This window comes from Sorex fumeus, unplaced genomic scaffold, assembly GCF_029834395.1.
Source record: "Sorex fumeus unplaced genomic scaffold, SorFum_2.1 ptg000086l, whole genome shotgun sequence".
Taxonomy (NCBI): Eukaryota; Metazoa; Chordata; class Mammalia; order Eulipotyphla; family Soricidae; genus Sorex; species Sorex fumeus.
Genome location: NW_026606143.1, coordinates 2,801,485 through 2,823,896, shown reverse-complemented (window position 1 = coordinate 2,823,896; position 22,412 = coordinate 2,801,485). Strand labels below are relative to the sequence as shown.

General features: G+C 40.1%; 1 protein-coding gene across 2 annotated transcripts in view; it reads right to left on the bottom strand.

Annotated features, from left to right (window-relative positions):
* Positions 1 to 302: 302 nt before the first annotated feature.
* Positions 303 to 22,412, bottom strand: part of EFHC2 (EF-hand domain containing 2) — a 316,613-nt gene continuing 294,503 nt past the window's right edge. The window contains exon 14 of one of the 2 annotated variants that reach the window (XM_056131212.1): positions 303 to 772. In XM_056131212.1, coding sequence (XP_055987187.1) covers positions 727 to 772 — 46 coding nt within the window. In that variant the 3' untranslated portion in view covers positions 303 to 726. The remainder of the gene's footprint in view (positions 773 to 22,412) is intronic. The other variant, XM_056131211.1, reaches the window with a different exon arrangement.

Sequence of the window (22,412 nt, the reverse complement as noted above, 5' to 3'; positions counted from 1 at the left end):
ATTCATTTTGGTGGTGCCATTATTACACATGCACATGGGACGTTAAAATGTAAACTCTGTACATTTCAGTTTCCCAAACTTAACCTGTGGGTATGTGGATATGTGTTTCGCAGGAGGCCAGGGTAGGGGGGTTTCTTCTATTCTGATAGCATTGCAAATTTTAGAAAACAATAAATAAATAACATTTGCTGAAGAGAGGCTTAAAGATCATTTTGATAAGGTAGATAGCAACAAAGCTTAATTATAAAAGCAATAAACAGGCACCAAAAAACCTCAAAAATGTTTAATGGAATAACAGCTTACTGTTCTGTCATAATTTGATTTTACATTATCATGTATAGCTGTCAGAAGTCACTTTCTTTTTGGGTTGTAATGAATAAAATTATTCTGGATAGAAAATTGCCATAAGATTACTTGATATTAATAAATCATACAGACAATAAAAAGGCTTGACATTTTGTTAAATGGCATTTTTAATAGTACTGGTATATAATCAATGATACGATGTTCTGAAAATCAAAAATGACAGAAGATTAATTGTGGCTTATGGATTTCTATTCAGTATAAACCATGTTTTTTTTCTGTTGTTAAAAAAACTACATTTCTAAACTTGGCAATATTAGAGCAGGAAATCAAAAGATGTCGACTCAAACTAACATGGTTACACCACATCCTCCTCTCTAATGCCATACACATCCCTCAAAAGGGCCATATAGTTAACGTATTTCACAGGTATAGGTGAAGGCTTCCCAGTCCACTCATCTTCACATACCTACGGGGAAAAAATATACACATATGGATATAATTATAATTACAGATCAGAGTACCAATTTATAAATGCAATGTCAAAGTTTTCTTATCTTTATATAAGTTCTTGATTAAAAGCTTATGTTCAAAACTGGTATTTCTACTATTTTCAGATCATAGGACTTTGTGGGAGATGGGATTATTTCTTTAAAAAAATGTTTTTTTGTTTTTTTGGGTCACGCCCACTGATGGAATTACTCCACTCCTGGAGGAGCTCAGGGATCATATGGGATGCTGGCTGACCGTGTCAGCCGCATGCAAGGCAAATGTCCTACCCACTGTGCTATCACTCTGGTCCTGGATATTTGTATTCAATTCTTTGTTGTTCCTAGTATATTATATACCCACAAACTTGGCCAAATGACCTTGGAGGACCTCCTATGAAGTATATTTTCTTTCCTTTTCTATGGGTTGGTTTTGGCCTCTGCCATGTTGGCAGATGTACTACAAACAGACATCCTAAAACGCTGGACATGATTTGAGTTGGTCTTCCATGTCTCTGCCATTTTCCATCAGACGAAGATAGCTCAGAGAACTGCTTGTTTTTGAATCACACAAATAGAACACACCAGGCCAATCTTGTAGCTCACCAGTAGGATTATTTTGATTAGGTAGATAGCAGCAAAGAGGTTTTGGGAAAAGAAGTATCTGGTGTGTACCACTGAATACATGATTGGGGTAGTAAGTTGCTTGATATGCACCTTTATTGCAGCTATAACTAATTTTGTACTTTATTAACAGTCCCATTTTTCTAATAGAAACTGGCAATTATACAGGCTGCTTGGTTACTGCTTTTTTTTTCTTTTGTTGTAACCTTGGGTGAAGGGCACACCCAATGGTGCACAGGGCTTACGCCTGGCTCTGTGCTCGGGGACCATGCATGATGGTACTCCGTGGACCATATGCAATCCTGAGGAGCAAACTACGGTTAGCTGCATGCAAGGCTAATGCCTTAACCTTTATACTATCTCTCTCTCCAGCTCCAACTCTTATTTTCAATTGAGTGATAGGAGCACGAGTTCATTCTCAATATACTCTTGGAAATAAGTAACTTTATATATATGTATGTATTGTACATATGGGCTGGAGCAATAGCACAGTGAGTATGGCGTTTGCTTTGCACACCACCAACCCAGGTTCGATTCCTCCATTTCTTTTGGAGAGCCTGGCAAGCTATCGAGAGTATCCTGCCCACACGGCAGAGCCTGGCAAACTCCCCGAGGCATATTTGATATGCCAAAAATAGTAATAACAAGCCTAACCATGGAGATGTTACTGGTGCCCACTCGAGCAAATCGATGAACAATGGGAGGACAGTGCTACAGTGGACAGTGCTATTGTATATATGCATATATTGCATACATACAAAAGTTAAGTAAACTATATTTATAGTTCATAGTTGTGATTGATTCCTATATATAAAAATATATAACACATATATATACATACATATATACATACATGTAATCCCATCAACGACCAAGACTCAGAGACTATAAAATCCAGCTCCTGGACGAGACCAGTGCAGTCTCCTGCCCCTGCGCCTGGCTGTTCCTCGCCGGGGTCCCTTGGAGGGGAGTGGGCTGAGCTTTCCTCCCCACCCCGACCAGGGCTCCGGCAGCCGAAGACCTCCAGGACCAGCTACCACCATGCTGAGACCACTCTCCGCACACATGAAGGTACTGGCAGAGGGACAAAGCCACGCGGGTTCCGGGGCCGAGATCTCCAAGCCTACTCGGATTGGAGTCGAGCATCCTCCACCCAGATCCTCCAAATTCCAGTAGGCGGGGGTCACACCCACCACCTGGCCCCCTGGCGCCGTGTAATCCCATCAGCGGCCAAGACTCAGAGACTACAAAATGCAGCTCCCGGACGAGACCAGTGCAGTCAGTCTCCTGCCCCTGCGCCTGGCTGTTCCTCGCCAGGGTCCCTTGGAGGGGAGCGGGTTGAGCTTTCCTCCCCACCCCGACCAGGGCTCCGGCAGCCGAAGACCTCCAGGACCAGCCACCACCATGCTGAGACCACTCTCCGCACACATGAAGGTACTGGCAGAGGAACATCTTATCAGGACATCTTTTTATGACATCTTATTATCTCATTCCTACTTTGGACAAACTTGCAGGCTATCGAATGTAGCCTGCCCACAGGGCAGAGTCTGGCAAACTCCCCATGGCGTAACAAATATGCCAAATACCAGTAACAATGATGGGTCTCATTCTCCTAAAGAACCTTGAATATAATCTCAGGGCTAGGATGAAAGAGACGTTACTGGGGCCTGTTCGAGGCAATCGATGAATAACAGGATGATGAATGAATGAATGAATGAATGAATATATACATACATATATATAGTTTACTTAACTTTTTTAGGGTCCACATTGGCAATGCACAGAGACCACTCCAGGAGGTATTCAGGGAACCATGCAGTGCCAGGTTTAAACCTTGGGTTCCTGCATGCAAAACTCTAGTCCTTTGAACCACCTCCATGCCCCCTATACTTTGTATAATGCACATGACATAGATATGTGCATATATATGCTGATTTCAGAAAATACCTTCACTATAGACACCTATTTTTGCATCAGGTGAGTTACAACAAAACATAATTATATTAAATAATAAACATGTCAAAAACTATTTCATATATAACTCTGTACTATTTAGTAGTATTTACTTACATGTTACATGTACTTTATAGCTATGCTGCAATGGTTCATTAATATTAATATCAATGACAGGGAGTTCATGGTTGTGATTGCTTCTATTTCTATAGTGATGATTGTTTCCTGCAAAAGGTACCCTATCTTTTTTAATTCTTCATTAGTTGCCAGGAAGATATAAGATACCATAGAAAGACAAATGTAGCCTAAACAGTCTTATGTTATAGAACTATGAATGGAAGCTGAGTAATTTATGTCTTTATTGGGCCTTAGAGATGAGGAGCAGTTCAGTAAGGAGTTAAAGGGATAACAGTTGTTCTAAGAACAAGAAAAAATGCATTTTCACTGATTTGCTCTTTATGTTGTGGTTAGGAAAAATCACTGGTGGGTCTCAGCCAGAGAAATCTGATTAGAAATTAATTCTATAACTTGTTGGATATATGAAGTATGAAATAAAGTAAGAAAATTGCTTTGGAGATTACAGCAATAATCCCCAGGAGAGATGACTGTGGGAAAATCAGAGTGTGGCATGAATAGGAGCTAAAGCTGAAGGATTCTGCAGGGAGAAGTTGATTTGAAATTGGGATAAGATGAATGGAGTGTTATGAGTTGAATCCTGTTCCTTCAACTAAGATATATTAAAAGTCTTAACCCTGTTATTTCAGAATGTTCCCTTATTTGGAAATAAGGTCATAGCAGATAATTAGTTAAGGTAAGATTATACTGGAGTAGGATGAATCCTTTGCCAATCCTTATAAGAGACAACATGTACAACTAATATAGGTAAGTTTATCTAAGATTTTCTAAATTTAGTAAAAGTCAATTATGTCTGTATTAGTTTCCTAGTTTTGCTGTAACAAGTTACAACAACATAATAACAACATACTGTCATGGCCATGGTAATCCCCTAAATAGGTACTATCTCTTCCTGACTGCTTCAGTTCTACTAAGCTCTCTTGAGAGTTAACACTATTTAGATTTTATTTCCTTTTGTCACTGTTTCTTTCTTTTTTGGTTTTTGAAGGAGTGATTTTTTTCTGCTCCAATATGTAATAAATGCCAAGGGCACATTATGGTGTCTGAAGAACATAAGATCATCTATTTTCAATGCAATATAGTGATTTATAATAAATATACATTTGGTCTTTGTTCCCATTTCTAACTCCTAAATCCATAAAATTTCCTATAATAGGAGCAGGAAAGTTGTCCTTCGTCATGAAAATGAGACTATAATGGAAAGGACCTAATAAAGGTGGCTGGGCTGGAAAAATCAACCTTATGATTAAAGGGTTGGAGCATTTATTTATTTTAAAATTTATTTTAAGTGAGATTATACGGTTTACAATATTATTAATAATGGTTTCTCATGAATGAAATACCGACACCACACCCATCACCAGTGTACCCATCTCCTTCCCCTTAGTGTCTCAATACCCCTCCATCTTATCCCTGTCCCCAAACTCAATTGTGTAGTTTAGTTCTCCAATTATGTTGCATTTGGAGAATTGTTGTTACCTCACTGTGTATCTTTAAGTACCACATATGAGAGAGATCATTCTGTATTTTCCTTTTCATTTTGACTGAGTTCATTCAGCAGGATATTCTCTAGTTTCATCCATGTTGCAGCAAATTGCATGATTTTGTTCTTTTTAGAGCTTCACAGTATTCCGCTATGTATATATACCACAATTTCTTGATCCATTTGTCTGTAATTGGGTATTTATACATTGTTTCCATATCTTGGCTATTGTACTAAGTGCAATGACGAACACAGGCATACATATATCCTTTAAACTTACTGTTTTTGTGTTTTGGGAATCAATAACAAGAAGTGATACCACAGGGTAATACAGGAGTTCCATTCCTATTTTTGGAGAATCATATTGCTTTACATCGAGGCTGAATCACATGACATTCACATAAAGAGTGAATTAGGGTTCCTTTCTCAACACAACTCCAATAGAATTGGCTGTTTTCAGATGTTTTGTAATGTGCCATTCTTACAGATATGAGACGATATCTCATTATTGTTTTGATTTGCATTAATTTAATTATGAGTGACAGTGAGCACCTTTTCATAGGCCTGTTAGTCATCTGTATATTTTCTTTTCATCTCTTTGCCACACTTATGGAACGGGGTAATTGGAATTATTGTTGGCAAGTTAGTGAGTACCTTATAGGTAAAGCTCTATAGACCCTTATCAGAAGAACTGTTTGCAAATATTTTCTCCTATTCAATAGGGTGTCTTTATTATAGGTTGGGTTTCTTTCTTTATGCAGAAGCTTTTTAATTTGATATAATTCCATTTGTTTATTTTTTGTTGTTGTCTTTGCCACTGTGTTCATGTCATTGAAGATTCCACTGTGGTCAATTCCCTTGAGAGTTCTGCCAATGTTTTATCAAATGTATTTTTATGAATTCTGGTCACTGAGAGATCACTGAGAGATCACTGTCCTCCCGTTGTTCATGGATTTGCTCAAGCGGGCCCAGTAACGTCTCCATTGGAGACTTTGTTGTTACTGTGTTTGGCATATCAGTACGTCACGAGTAGCTTGCCAGGCTCTGTCGTTTCGGCGAGATACTCTCAGTAGCTTGCCGGGCTCTCTGAGAGGAGCGGAGGAATTGAACTCGGGTCGGCCATGTTGGCTGCGTGCAAGGCAAAAGCCCTACCGCTGTGCTATCACTCCAGCCCGTGAATTCTGGTCTAACCTAGAAATATTTAGTCCACTTAGAGTTTATTTTTATGAAGGGTGTGAGAAAAAGTTCTAATTTCATGCTTTACATTGGCTATCCAGTTTACTCAACATCATTTGTTGAAGAGATTTTCTTTGCTCCACTTCACATATTTAGCTCCTCTGTCATGGTTTCGCTGGCCATAATTCTAGGGCTTAACTCGGGACTCTCAAGTATGTTCCATTGGACTGTATGCCTGCCTTTTTTCCAGTGACATGCAGGTTTGACTATTACAGCTTGGTGATATAGTTCAAAACTGGAGCATGCAATACCCTCATCTTTTGTTTTCATAGTATTGTTTTGGCTATTTGGAGACTTTTATGTGGAAATTTAATTTAAAAAATTAAAACAGCATTATTTAGGAAATGTAATAGAGATGACAGAACAGAAAAAAAGTTTATTTTCCCTGAAAAGTAGAAAACAGGAATCACACACCCTATGTTGGTATGTGGGTGAACCCCCAAATAGAGTGAATCATTTAGTAAGAGGGAGAAATTACACACCAAGAGCAAAAGGGTGAGGGCAACTCCCAGGATGGGGTGCACAAAGTTGGAACTTGAAATCCTTCTTCACTGAACTCCAAGAGAGGAAGAGTGGCAGGTGTTATGGTCAATTATCAATAGTCACCAATACAATCAATCATATTTAGGTAATGGAGCCTCCTAATAAATCCTAAAGGTCAGAGTTCAAATAGCTTTTAGATAGAGGAATATGTGAAGAAGACATGAGAAGAATAAAAACAGAGAGGAAAACGGAAGCGTTGTGCCCTTTCCCTGGACCTCGCCCTACACATCTTTATCTGGCTAGTTCTATCATAAATTGGTAATCTAGTAAGGGAAATGTTTCTCTAAGTTCTGAGTCATTCTAAAAAATTAATCAAATCCAAGGGATGAGGGTCATATATATCACCAATTTATATCCTGTGATCAATAGCACAACTCAATGCCAATTACATGTTCAATTTTGAAAGTTTGTACTGTCGCCAGGAGAACAGTCATAATTGAGTTGAAGTATAAGATGTCCATCTGGTACCTGAGAATTGCTTGCTGTATATGTGTGGGAGTGGGGGGAACCCAAACATTCCAAATGTTACCGGAAATGTATCCAAACACCAATTTTAGCAATATTTCCACAGGTATCAATTTAAATAAAATTGGATAATAAGTGGGAGGTAAGATTTAAGTGACTATGGGGCGGAAGAGATAGTACAGTGGGTAGGGTGCTTACATTGCTTGTGACCAACCAGGGTTCGATCCATGGCATCCGATATGGTCCTCCAAACACCATCAGGAGTAACCCCTGAGAGCAGAGCCAGGAATAATCCCTAAACACTGTTCAGATATGACCCTCTTATATTTAAGAGACTCAGAAAAAAGGTGGGGTTATCAGTAGAGAGAAAGGGTATTATCTTTATAATTTTGCCTGTACTTAGATCTACCTAAAGAAATCATATAACCAATCTCTGTGGGGAAAAAGAGAGAGATCTTTGGTAACATGGGCAATCCCCAAACGACCACTACAACTATTCTAATAAATCCACAAAATGTTCCAAAGGTTTCAAAATATTTATGACAATTGGGGGCAGTGAGCTAAAATGGTCTTTGTGTTCATTTACTCTTCTTTACCTCATTCCAGAAAGTATCGAAAAAACTCCAGATTAAATTGTTTTTGCAGTAGTGCACAGAAGCTTTTTTGTTGTTTTGGTTTGTTTTTTGGGCCATACCTAACATTACTCAAGGGTCACTCCTGGTGGGGCTTGGGAGACCTTGGCAGGTGCTAGAGATAGAACTCAGATCAAAAGCTTGCAAGGCAAGCTCTCTACCCACTATATTCTCTCTCCTACTCTAGTGCACATTAAGTTTTAAGAGTAAAAAACTGCATGTGATTTTACAACAGAAATTGTTGCGTACAACAAAAATAAATCTTCCGATACAGATGAGAACAAGTCTTCTGCATTGCTCGCAAACAACCTCCTAACAGTATATGTTTGAATGTTTTTTTCAATTTTTTTATTAGTGAAACACCATGAGGTACAGTTGTAGACTTACAAATTTTTGTGCTTGGGTTTCCGTTGTACAATGATCGAGTACCCATCCCTCCACCAGTGCCCATTTTCCACCACCACTGATCCCAGTACCCCTCCCACCACCCTTATCCCCCCATCCCACCCTGCCTCTGTGGCATGGCACTCCATTTTGTTCTCTCTCTCTTTTTGGGTGCTATGGCCTGCAAGAGGCATCGAGTGGCAACATGTTCGGTCTAGAGTCTAGTTCCAGCATGCTTCTCCAATCCTGGGGGGATCCTTCCAATACCCCCTATTTGGTGATCCCTTCTACATCTGGGCTGCCTTTACCCCTAGAGTGTAAAGCTGGCCTCCAAGCCATGGAGTAAACTTCCTGGTGTTTATCTTGGCTATTCTTGGGTGTTAGTCTCCTATTTTGTTACCTTATGTTCCCGAGATGAATGCAATCTTTCTATGTCTATCCCTCTCTTTCTGACTCATTTTGCTTAGCATGATACTTCCCAACTAGTAACACTTGTATGTAAATTTCATGACTTCATCCTTTCTGACAGCTACATAGTATTCCATTGTGTAGATGTACCAAAGCTTCTTTAACCAGTCGTCTGTACTTGGGCACTCAGGTTTTTTCCAGATTCTAGCTATTGTAAACAGTGCTGCAATGAACAGACAACTGCAGATGTCACTTCGACTATACTTTTTTGCCTCTCCGGGGTATATTACCAGAAGTGGAATTGCTGGGTCAAATGGAAGCTCAATTTCAAGTTTTTTGAGAATCATCCATACTGTTTTCCAGAACGGCTGAACCAGTCGGCATTCCCATCGCAGTGAAGGAGGGTTGCTTTCATCCCACATCCACACCAGCACTGATTGCTTTTGTTCTTTTGGATGTGGGCAAATCTCTGTGGTGTGAAATGATATCTCATTGTTGTTTTGATCTGCATCTCCCTGATGATTATTGACGTAGAGCATTTTCTCATGTGTCTTTAAGCCATTCGGATTTCATCTTTGAGGAAGTTTCTGTTCATTTTGTCGCCCTATTTTCTGATAGAGTTGGATGTTTTCTTCTTGTGAAGTTCAACCAGTAATTTGTATATCCTTGATATCAACCCCTTGTCAGATGTGTTTTTGGCGGATATCCTTTCCTATTCTGTGGACTGTCTTTGTATTTTGGTCACTGTTTCTTTGGAGGTGCAGAAGCTTCTTAGTTTAAGATAGTCCCATTTGTCTATTGCTCTTTTTACTTGCTTAGCCACTGGCGTGACATCTTTGAAGACACCATTAGCTTCCATGCTATGGAGGGTTTTGCCGACTTTGTCTTCAATATACCTTATGTATTACGGTCTGATGTTGAGGTTTATAATCCATTTTGATCTTACTTTTGTACATGTGTTAGGCAGAGATCTGAGCCCATTTTTTTGCATGTAGCTGTCCAGTTTTGCCAGCACCATTTGTTAAAAAGGCTTTCCTTATTCCACTTCATATTTCTTGCTACTTTATCAAAGATTAGGTGATCATATGTTTGGGGGGAGATGTCAGTATATTCAACTCTGTTCCATTGGTCTGCTGTTCTTCTTTTTTTCCAGTACCATACTGTTTTAATTATTACTGTTGGTAGTAGAGTTTGACGTTAGGGAGGCTGATTCCTCCCATTTTCTTTTTCCCAAGAATTGCTTTATTTTTTTTTAAATTTTTATTAGTGAGACATCATGAGGTACAGTTGTAGACTTACAAATTTTTGTGTTTGGGTTTCAATTATACAATGATCAAATACCCATCCCTCCACCAGTGCCCATTTCCCACCACCACAGATCGCAGTATCCAAGAATTGCTTTAACTATTCGTGGGGAATTATTGTTCCATATAAATTTCAGTAGTGTTTGCTCCAGTTCTTTGAAAAATGTCATGGGTATCCTAATAGGGATCACGTTGAATTTCTAGAGTGCTTTGGGAAGTATTGCCATTTTGACAATGTTAGATCTTCCGGTCCATGAACAGGTGATAATTTTCCATTTCCTCATGTCATCTTTTATTTTCTGAAGCAGCGTTTTGTAGTTTTCTTTGTACAGGTCCTTTACTTCTTTAGTTAAGCTAATTCCTAGGTAGTTGAATTTCTGGGGCACAGTTGTGAACGGGATTGTTTTCTTCATGTGATTTTCTTCTCTCTCACTACTTGCATATAGGAAAGCCATGGACTTCTGGGTATTGATTTTATAGGCTGCAACTTTACTATACAAGTATATCATTTCTAGGAGTTTCTTGGTAGAGGTTTTAGGGTTATCTAAGTATAGTATCATATCATCTGCGAATAGTGAGAGCTTGATTCCTTCCTTTCCTACTTGGATGCCCTTAATATCTTTTTCTTGTCTAATCACTATTTATTTAATTTTCTCTAAATTTTCAGGATACCTTAAATATCCTTAAATATCCAACCCACACGGCAGAGCCTGGCAAGCTATCCGTGGTCTATGCCAAATAGACCAAATTGATATGCCAAATCCAGTAATAAATGGAGCTTGTTGTGATAATCTTTGGATCCTGGCCTTTGTTGGGGTTACACGGCAGTTGGAGGGTGTAACTGTCTAGCTATTGACAGGTCCAGTCCCAAACCGTGCAGGCTTAGAGATCTCAGTCCCGGGTCCCACACACCTGGGTTCCTCTGCCAGTTCGGTTATGTCTGAGGCTTATCCAAGTGTGTGGAGAGTGGCTCCAGTAAGGCCTTGGTTGGGGCCTGGAAGTCTTCAGCTGTTGGGCCCTGGCGAGGATAGTCAGACACAGGGTAGGAGACTCTGCCTTGTGCTCTCCCGGGAGCTTGTTGTGATAATCTTTGGATCCTGGCCTTTGTTGGGGTTACACGGCAGTTGGAGGGTGTAACTGTCTAGCTACTGACAGGTCCAGTCCCAAACCGTGCAGGCTTAGAGATCTCAGTCCCGGGTCCCACACACCTGGGTTCCTCTGCCAGTTCGGTTATGTCTGAGGCTTATCCAAGTGTGTGGAGAGTGGCTCCAGTAATTAAATTTAATTAATTTATTAATTAATTAATTAAAATTAAATAAATAAACGTCCGAACTGGCAAAACAGTGCAGAAAAGCCATCAAGGATGACCTCAAAAACAGGAGAGCAGCAGTACTGGTAGATGCAGCAGAAGCTGGGAAAAACATTCGTAATGCCCGCCTGTACTTCACCAACTACAAAACCAAGATGACTGCCCTCCGACATCATGATGGATCTATCACATCTTCCAGAAGGGCAATAGAGAAGATTATTCATGACTTCTACTCAGATCTCTTTAATAGCCACATCCACTTGCCCACATACCACATACCACATGATGGATATGTCGTTCCCAATGTTCTCCCTTCCGAAATCCAACATGCCATCTCGTCGGTAAAGAAACAAAAAGCACCTGGCCCAGACAAGATCAGACCTGAACACCTGAAGAACTTACCATCAGTACTCATCAATACATTAGCTCGACTCTTCACACGCTACCTGTCTGAATGCAAGGTTCCATCCCAATGGAAAACCAGCAAGACTGTACTACTATACAAGAAAGGAGACATCCACGACATTGGCAACTATCGCCCAATCTGCCTATTGTCTGTCATCTACAAACTATTCACTCGAGTCATCCTGAATAGGATTAGCAGAACACTAGATGAAGGACAACCATGTGAACAAGCTGGATTCTGAAAAGGATTCAGTACCATTGACCATATCCACACAATAACCAAGCTCATTGAGGTATCTCGGGAGTTCAAGATGCCGCTCTGTCTAACGTTCATTGATTTAAAGAAGGCCTTTGATTCTGTTGAGACGGAAGCGGTCATGGAAGCCCTAGCCAATCAGGGCGTACAAACTCAATACATCAGGATCCTTCGTGAGCTCTATTGCGGATTCACTACCAAGATCTCACCATTCTACAAAGAAGTAATCATCCATATCAAGAGAGGGGTTCGGCAGGGTGATACCATTTCACCAAAACTCTTCAGTGCCACCCTCGAGAACATCATGCGACGACTAGAATGGGAAAACATGGGAGTGAAGATAGATGGTCGGCAACTACACCACCTCCACTTTGCTGATGACATCGTTCTAATAACACCAAACATCAGCCAAGCGGCACAAATGCTTGCGGACTTTGACCGTGAGTGTGGAAAGGTCGGACTACAGCTGAATCTTGCGAAGACAATGTTTATGAGAAACAGCCTTGTTCCTGACGCTCCATTCGCTCTCAACGGAACCACCATCTCCGAATGCAACAGTTATATATACTTAGGTCGAGAAATCAACATGATGAATGACCTGGCACCTGAGTTACGCAGGAGGAAGAGAGCGGCTTGGAATGCCTTCAAGAGCATTGAAGAAATAACTAAAAGGACAAAGAACCTCCAGCTACGAGCACATCTCTTTGATTCCACTATTCTTCCTGCATTAACATATGCCTCAGAGACCTGGACCCTACGAAAACAGGATGAGAACACTATTCGGGTCTCTCAAAGAGGAATCGAAAGAACTATGCTTGGAATATCACGATTCACTCAAATGAGAGATAGAATCCGGAGTTCTGATCTTCGTCAACACTCAAGAATCAGGGACGCTGTCTCATTTGCCAAGACATCAAAAATCAGATGAGCTGGACATGTAATGAGGTTTACAGACAACCGCTGGACTAGAGCCATTACTGATTGGATTCCACGAGACATCAAAAGATCACGTGGACGCCCACCTATAAGATGGTCAGACTTCTTCGTCAAGACCCTAAATGATCGGTTTGAGGCTCTACATGTTCCTAAAACAAACAGATACCATTGGGCTACGCTAGCACGCAACCGGGATGAATGGAGACGTTACTGGCACCCGCTCGAATAAATCGATGAATAACGGGGATTAAGTGATTAAGTGATTAAGTGAAATCACTATTTCAAGTACTTCCAGTATTATTTTGAACAGTATTGGAGAGAGTAAGCGTCTTTGTCTAGTACCTGATCTTAAGGGGAAGGCTCTTAGTTTTTCCCCATTGAGGATTATGCTTGCTGTAGGCTTATGATAGATGGCTTTAACTATATTGAGGGAAGTCCCCTCTATCCCCAATTTGGTGAGGGTTTTCATCATAAATGGGTGCTGGATCTTGTCAAATTCTTTCTCTACCTCTATTGATATGATCATATGATTTTTATCTTTTCTTTTGTTGATATGGTGGATTTATGTTGATTGATTTCCGAATGGTAAACTATGCTTGCATCCCCAGGATGAATCCAATTTGGTCATAGTGTATGATCTTTTTGATGAGTTGTTGAATTCTATTTGCTAGTATTTTGTTGAGAATCTTTGCATCCGTGTTCATTAGGGATATAGGCCTGCAGTTTTCTTTTTTGTGATGTCTTTGTTTCCTTTTGGTATTAGGAAGATATGGAATTCATAGAAACTGTTTGGTAGGATTTCAGTTTTTTCAATTTCCTGGAGAAGCTTGAGAAGAACTGGCAATAGGTCCTTTTTAAAATGTTTCGAAAAATTTGCTAGTGAATCCATTTGGACCTGGGCTTTTTTTGGGGGGGAAGACTTTTGATTAAAGTTTCAATTTCCTTGATGTGAATAGGTCTATTTAGGTACTCTATATCTTCTTGATTCAACTTCGGGAGATTATAGGAATCCAGGAATTTATCCATTTCTTCTAGGTTCTCTTGTTTCGTGGCAAACAGACTTTCAAAGTAGTCTCTGATGATCTTTTGAATTTCTTTGGTTTCTGTTGTGATATCCCCATTCTCATTTCTTATTCGGTTTATTAGGGTTCTCTCTCTCTGTTTCTTTGTGAGTGTTGCTAGTGGTTTATCTATCTTATTTATTTTCTCGAAGAACCAACTCTTAGTTTCATTGATCTTTGTTTCATTGTTTCTTTGGTTTCCATGTCATTGATTTCTGCTCTAAGTTTTATGATCTCTTTCCTTCTGCGTACTTTGGGCCTCTTCTGTTGATCCTTTTCTAAGATCTTGAGGTGTGAAGTCAAGTTGTTTATGTGCATCCTTTCTTCTGTCTTGAGATATGCTTGCAGAGCTATAAATTTTCCCCTTAATACGGCTTTTGCTGCATCCCATAAGTTCTGGTAGCTCGTGTATTCATTCTCATTTGTTTCCAGGTATCTTTTGATTTCATCCTTGACTTCCTTTCTGATCCATTCATCGCTCAGCATTGAGTTGTGTAATTTTCAGGTGTTTGATTTGGTTCTCTGTGTCTGTGTGGGATTCATTTCTATTCTCCATGCATTGTGGTCTGAAAAGATTGTTGGTAGTATTTCTATCTTTCTAATTCTACTGAGGTATGTTTTGTGGCCTATCACATGGTCTATTTTGGAAAATGTTCCATACACACTGGAAAAGAATGTGTATTCATTCTTTTTTGGGTGTAAAGCCCTGTACAGGTCTATAAGTCTGTTCTCTTCTACTTCTTCTTTCAAAGCCAATGTTTCCTTGCTGTGTTTTGTTTTTGCTGATCTATCCAGAGGTGATAGGGCGATGTTGAAGTCTCCAGCTACTATTATGTTGCTAGCAATGTCCTCCTTAAAATCTGTTAGCAGTTGTTTTAAATATTTAGCTGTTTCCTTGTTAGGTGCGTATACATTTAAGAGTGTGTTTTCTTCCTGTTGTACGTATCCCTTGAGGAAGAGAAAGTGGCCTTCACTATCCCTTCTAATCTTTTTCAATGTGAAATTAATGTTGTCAGATACTAGTATGGCCACCCCAGCTTTTTTGAGGGAGCTGTTTGCTTACAGGATTTTTTCCAACCTTTTATTTTGAGTCTGTTTTTGCTCTGAATTTTCAAATGAGTTTCTTGTAGACAGCAGAATGTTGGTTTCTGTTTCTGGATCCATTTTGACACTCTGTATATCTTGATTGGTGCATTTAGGCCATTGACATTAAGAGAGATTATTGTCATGGGATTTTTTGCCATGTTTCTATAGGGGTTGGTTGAGTTTCTACGTGTTTTCCTTCTTATCCTACTGGATCCCCTTTAAGCCTTCTTTTAGTTTTGGTTTTGAGTCTATGAAATTCCTGAGCTGTTGTTTATCTACAAAATGGTGTATAGTTCCATCATGTTTGAGTGAGAGTTTAGCTGGATAAAGTATTCTTGGTGAGGCATTCATTTCATTGAGTTTTTTGACTATATCCCACCGTTACCTTCGGACTTGGAGGGTTTCCTCTGATCGGTGTGCTGTAAATCTAAGGAGTGCTCCTTTGAACATGACTTCTTTCTTTGACCTTGCTGCTTGTAGTATTGTGTCTTTGTCCACAGCATCCATCGTTCTGACTATGATATGCCTTGGAGTTTTTTTTATTAGGGTCTCTTTTTGCTGGCACCCTCTGGCTCCTTGGATCTGTATGTCTGCATTCTTTAACACTGGGAACTTTTAGGCAATGATTTGACTATGGCTTTTTCATTGGGATTGCCTCCCTGCCCTTCTGGTACTCCGATGATTCTAATGTTGTTCCTCTTGGCATCATCCCCTCGGTCTCTGATTCTCCTAAGAGCCATTTTGAGGTCTTTTTCCATTGCTTGCTTTTCCCTACGGGATTTCTGTTGCTCATCTTCAAGCTCACTGATCCTCTCTTCAGCTGCACTTATCCTATTGCTAAGAGCACTTACCGAGTTTTTAATTACATCTACTGAGTCCTTTATCTGTGACACTTCTTTCTGTAGCTTTTTTGTTTCTGTTCTCATTTCTTCCTATATTTTCTTGACTAACCTTTCTATTGTTTCTTTCATTTCTTCCTTTAGTTTTCTGGATATCTCTTACATTGATTCTTTGAATAGGTTCGTGAACATCCTCTGCATTTCATCCCGAAGTTCTTTATCGGAGTGAGCATGTTTGTAGGTGACCCCGGTTGAGGGTTCGGGAGTCTTTTCTTCGTCTTCACCGTGTAGTGGAGATTTGCGTTGTTTCTTCATGTTGTTTTGTTTGTCTAGTGGTAAAACCCTGGAATTCACTAGCACTGTTCACTCTTACTGTGGGAAAGGATTCTGGATAAGGCCAGTCGATGGTGGACACCCTTCTCTCTTTCTAGGGTCTGAGCATCTTTTCTGGCATTTTTTTCTCTGGTTTATAACGGACATCTAGTGAAGGTTTGTAGGAGCTGTTCTTTTAGTATTGGGTTTATACAGCTTCTATTGTGTATTGGTCTTTTGTTAGAATTGGAGTAGGCCAGTGGATTATTATTGTATTGTAGTGTAGGTGGCCGGATTTTTTTCCCACAGAATTAGATGACAAGGGCTGGGGTTAGGGTCCAGAGTGCTGGGGTGGGAAATATAACTGCGGCCGCCCGTCCTGGAGAAGGACACGCCCACTTTGTGGAGGCCATGCCCACTTGTAATGGAGACCACGCCCCTACAGTAATGACCATGCCCAGGGCCAGTCCAGATGCTAGTCCACAGACCTGTTGGTGGGGGGGGTGGCCATTACATGGACCAGCGTTCCCTGTGGAAATGGCTGGAGCTGCTTCAGGTGCCCCTGCCTGGGGGGGGGGGGGGGCAGTGGTAACTGGGTTTCTGGGTCCCGAGTTGAGTTGGGGTGGGGAGTGTACACCAGCGGTACCTGATCCTCCCTCCAGGACAGGAGGTGCCTGTGCTTGGTGGCCGCTTGGTTCCCACCAGTGGGCCTATTTGATGAGATCACAGGTCACTGGCCGGTTCCTCTTCGACTCCTCCTGCTCTCCAGAAGCAATCCTTGAACTTGACGTCAGAGAGAGGGCAGCTACCTAGTGGACTCTGTTTTCTGCATCCAGCCGTTCTCTGCAGTGGCTCCAGCAGCTATCTTGGTTCCCACCGTCTCCCATAGAAATGCCACACACATCTGCTCATGTGCAAGTCACAGAGCCAAGTAAAGGGAAGTTAGCAGCATTTTTTAGCAACTTAACTTCCCTTTACTTGCTTATGGGTTGCATTCACTTTGGAGGAGCCAAGAAGCAACATCCAAATTTTGACTCTTAAGTAAAGTATCTGCATCATCTGTGTATAGTAGGCTCTGTAAATGCCTCTCCTGAAACCCTTACCCTCTCCACTTTGGCAGACATTAACCTAATTTCCACTGCCTAAATCTGTGTTTTCTTATATTCTATTTGGCCTCTGTGGCCATATTTGGCTATTCTTGTGATAAACCCGAAGTACCTGGGAATCAATATTTTTATTGCTTTGTTTTTGGGCCACACTCTGTAATGCTCAGGGGGTACTCTTAGCTCTGCACTCAGGAATTACTCCTGGTGGGACTCAGGGGACTATAAGGGACTTGAAGGATCAAACCTGGGTCCACAGCATGCAAGGCAAGCATCTTATCCACTGTACTATCTCTCCAGCCCTTGGGACTCAATTCTTCAGGCAGATTCCTCAAACAATGACTGATGGAAACTGATCGATGCATATCACTGCTTTCTTGCACTTTCAGTGTGGTAACTCTGAGGTATATATTGACTACTCTATCTGTGTTACACAAAAATAATAAGCTCTAGGAAGCTGCATTTGTTACTTTTTTGACAACATACATGCTATTAACCCCTATTTCTTAATTCCCTTAGTCTCTTCCTATTGTTCACTTTCCCGTACAAATCATTTGTACTTAAGTTTTTGTATCAAGTTTTCATCCAGGAGAATTCAAAGACAATTTTGCATTTATCAAAAGTAATAAAGTGGATATGAAAGTCACAGCACAGTGCAAAACAAAGCAACTTCTGGAGAAACGAACTGTGGCTAGATCGGGAGTCTCTAATGTTCCTTTCAGATAACACACAGTGCCCTGATCTCAAACAAAATTCAATTTAATTTTCAGCACACAAAAGGACACACCACATAGCATTTTCAGGAAAAAGGAAAGACTGTGTAAAACAGAGTGAAATTCAATGATTAAAAAAATTACTTTAAAATGGCTAGAAATCACTGTTTGCACAAGAGTCCTATGACTTCTTCCAAAATGGTTGTTACTAGAGCTACTTAAGATGTCAAACAAGTTGGCAATAAATTTTGCTCATCAACAGTGAAAGAAATGTAACTGTGGATCTGTAAAATCACATACCATTGAAATGAGATGCAAAGACAGTACTGGGTGGAAATGGCAGCTTCACAGTGAGAACAGCAAAGGTGTATGTTAACTAATGGCCCCTGGATTTGTTTGCTTTGACAATTTTTGAAAAGATTTAAAATTCTGTTCTGTCTCCTCCTAGTTTAAAATTTTCTGTTAAAGCACTGGCCCACCAGCTGCATGAAGGGAAAATATTGAGAGCCAGTTAAATTCTATGCATCACTAGAAACAAGGTTAAAAGTCTAATGAAAATTATAACTAATCTGTAAAATTCAACCTCCAATATTAGAAATGACTTTGTTTATTTAAGAGTGGGCACTACAGACTATTCCACTTGGGGCACCTCAAAAGGAGGGGGGGCGGGTGAGAGCCCTCTCTGCCCCAAGGGACCTGGCCCTGGCAGCTGAAAACCTCCACAACCCAATCACCACCATGCTCAAGGCCACTCCCCACATGCTCAGGCCAAGTCTCATGCATGAGTGAACGTATTCCTGGACACATCATAAGACACTCGCTGCCCATTCTCCAAGAGTACCACATGACATTTTTTTTTCAAATTTTTATTAGTGAAACACCATGAGGTACAGTTGTAGACTTAGAAATTTTTGTGCTTGGGTTTCAGTTATACAATGATTGAGTACCCAACAGTCCACTAGTGCCCATTCTCCACCACCAATGATCTCAGTATTCCTCCCACCTCCTCAACACCCAATCCCACCCTGCCTCTGTGGCAGGGCATTTCCTTTTGTTCTTTCTCTCCTTTTTGGTGTTGTGGTTTGCAATAGAGGTATTGAGTGTCAATCACGTTTGGTCTATAGTCTACTTTCAGCATGCATCTCCCATCCTGGGCGTATCCTCCCAACACCCTTTACTTGGTGTTCCCTTCTCTATCTGAGCTGCCTTTACCCCTACAGTGTGCGGCTGGCCTCCAAGCCATAAAGTAAACCTCCTGGTACTTATCTCCGCTATTCTTTGGTGTTAGTCTCCTATTTCGTTACTTTATATTCCTGAGATGAATGTAATCTTTCTATACCTATCCCTCTCTTTCTGACTCATTTCACTTAGTACGATACTTTCTATGTAGAACCACTTGTATGTAAATTTCATGACTTCATCTTTTCTAACAGCTGAATAGTATTCCATTGTGTAGCTGTACCAAAGTTTCTTTAACCAGTCATCTGTTCTCGGGCACTCAGGTTTTTTTTCCAGATTCTGGCTATTTTAAACAGTGCTGCAATGAACAAACAAATGCAGGTGTCACTTCGACTATACTTTTTTGCCTCTCTGGGATATATTCCCAGGAGTGGTATTGCTGGGTCAAATGGGAGCTCAATTTCTAATTTTTTGAGAAGTGTCCATACTGTTTACCAGAAGGGCTGAACCAGTAGGCATTCCCACCAGCAGTGAAGGAGGGTCCTTTCATCCCACATCCATGCCAGCACTGGTTGCTTTTGTTCTTTTGGATGTGGGCCAGTCTCTGTGGTGTGAAATGATATCTCATTGTTATTTTGATCTGCATCTCCCTGATGATTAATGATGTAGAACATTTTCTCATGTGCCTTTTAGCCATTCGTATTTATTCCTTGAGAAAGTCTCTATTCATTTCATCACCCCATTTTCTGATGGGTTTTGAAGTTTTCTTCTTGCAGAGTTCAACTGGTGCCTTATATATCCTTGATATCACCCCTTGTCCAAAGGGTACTGGGTGAATATACTTTCCCATTCTGTAGATTGTATTTTGGTCACTGAAACTTTTATGGTGCTGAAGCTTCTTAGATTAATTAGTCCCATTTGTTTATCTCTGTTTCCACTTGGTTGGTCAGTGAAGTGTCGTCTTTGAAGATACCATTAGCCTCAATATCGTGGAGGGTTTTGCCAACCTTGTATCTTATGGATTTTGGCTTGATGTTGAGATCTTTAATCCATTTTGATCTGACTTTTGTGCATGATGTTAGGTCAAGGTCTAATCCCATTTTATTGCATGTGGTTGCCCAGTTATGCCAGCACCATTTGTTAAAGAGGCTTTCCTTGCTCCACTTCACATTTCTTGTTCCCTTACTGAAGATTAGATACTCATACATTTGGGGTTGTGTGTAAGGATATTCCACCCTGTTCCATTTGTCTGTGGCTCTGCCTTTGTTCCTGTACCATGCTGTTTTAATTATTACCGCTTTGTAGTAGAGTTTGAGGTTGGGGAGGGTAATGCCTCCCAACGTCTTTTTCCCAAGAATCGCTTTAGTTGTTCCATATGAATTTCAGGAGTTCTTGATCCATTTCTTTGAAGAATTTCATGGGTATCCTTATAAGGATTTCATTGAATCTGTATAGTGCTTTTGGGAATATTGCCATTTTGACAATATTAATTCTTCCTATCCATTTTAAGGGTATACATTTCCATTTCATCATGTTCTCTTTTATTCCATGAAGTACTGCTTTGTAGTCTTTGTTGTAGAGGTCCTTTACCACTTTAGTTAGGCTGATTCTGAGGTACTTGATTTTCTGGGTCACAATTGTGAACCATATTTTTTTCATGTCACTTTCCTCTGTCTCATTATTTGTGTATAGGAAGGCTATGGATTTTGGAGTATTAATTTTATAGCCTGCAACTTTACTGTACAATTCTATTGTTTCTAGGAGTTTCTTGGTAGAGGATTTAGGATTCTCTAGATATAGTATCATAGTATCTGTGAATAGTGAGAGCTTGATTTCTTCTTTTCCTATCTGGATGCCCTTAATATCTTTTTCTCCCCTAACCACTATTGATAGGAATTCCAGTACTATATTGAACAGAAGTGGCCACACCACATTTGACGGGGTTCAAATAGTAGCAATCAATCATAGAGGAATATGTTATATATATGTATATTTCAGATATATATATATTTCATATATATATGAAATTTCACATCACTCAACCTTTAACAAAATGCTAGTGACATCCTAAAGAAGATCTTAACGGACCATTCCCAAATAGAACAATCTTCACACTCTTTCCTCTCTGGATACTTTTTGTAGCATTTTCAGCAGTTTTTCATAACAAAGAATACAAAACATATTATTTCTGGTGCGCTTTGGGACAGGGATTGGGGCTTGAATGGAAACATCCCAAATATGGTGGTAGGAAGTTGTTATGGTGGTGGTATTGGTGTTTGAATATTAAATGTGAATCAAATATTCTGAACTACCTTATAAAATAAAAAAATTAAAAAAGAGTGGATACTAGATCTGTCTACATAATCTTTACCTTTAGGAATGCCTTTTAATCTTAGATTATTCCTATTTACAAATTAGGAATTATGATAAGGTGTTTTTTTTCATTAGCGAAACATCACGAGGTACAGTTGTAGACTTAGAAACTTTCGTGCTTGGGTTTCAGTTACACAATGATCGAGTACCCATCCCTCCACCAGTGCCCATTCTCCACCACCAATGATCCCAGTAACCCCCCCCCCCCCATTCCCCCACCCCACTCCCTACCCCGCCCCGCCTTTTTGGCAGGGCATTCCCTTTTTCTATCTCTTTTCTTTAGGGTGTTGTGGTTTGCAAAAGAGGTATTGAGTGGCCATCGTGTTTGGTCTATAGTTTACTTTCAGCATGCATCTCAAATCCCGAGCGAATCCTCCAAACAAGGAATTATGATAAGGTTTTATAAGGCTTCTGGGACAAAAAAAAAAATCACAGGGTATCCTTTAAATGCCAAAAGGAGTTGCTCAAAAAGTGGAGTGCCCAGAGATATATTTCAAAGTGCACTCAATTTCCCTTACTTCCCACTGCCAAATCTATTTATCAGGTTGTTCTGACCAACGAGTTTTTTTTCTTTTTTTATTTATTTTTTAATAGTGAGACATAATGAGGTACAGTTGCAGACTTACACATTGACCAACGAGTTTTAGACTCAAATACTAATGCTTCTGGAATTACAGTACTCATAAAACAAAACCACATCCAATTTTTCTTAGAAATTATAACAGGTAAGATACCAATCACACAGGGTAAGTTAAAAAGTTTATATGAGAACAGACAGTGCTATTTTTAAAAAATGTGACCTCTGAAATTAACCAGACAAGCTGTAAACAAAGGGATATATTTTGCCAGTTTTACAGCTACCATCTATGAGCAAGCACAAAA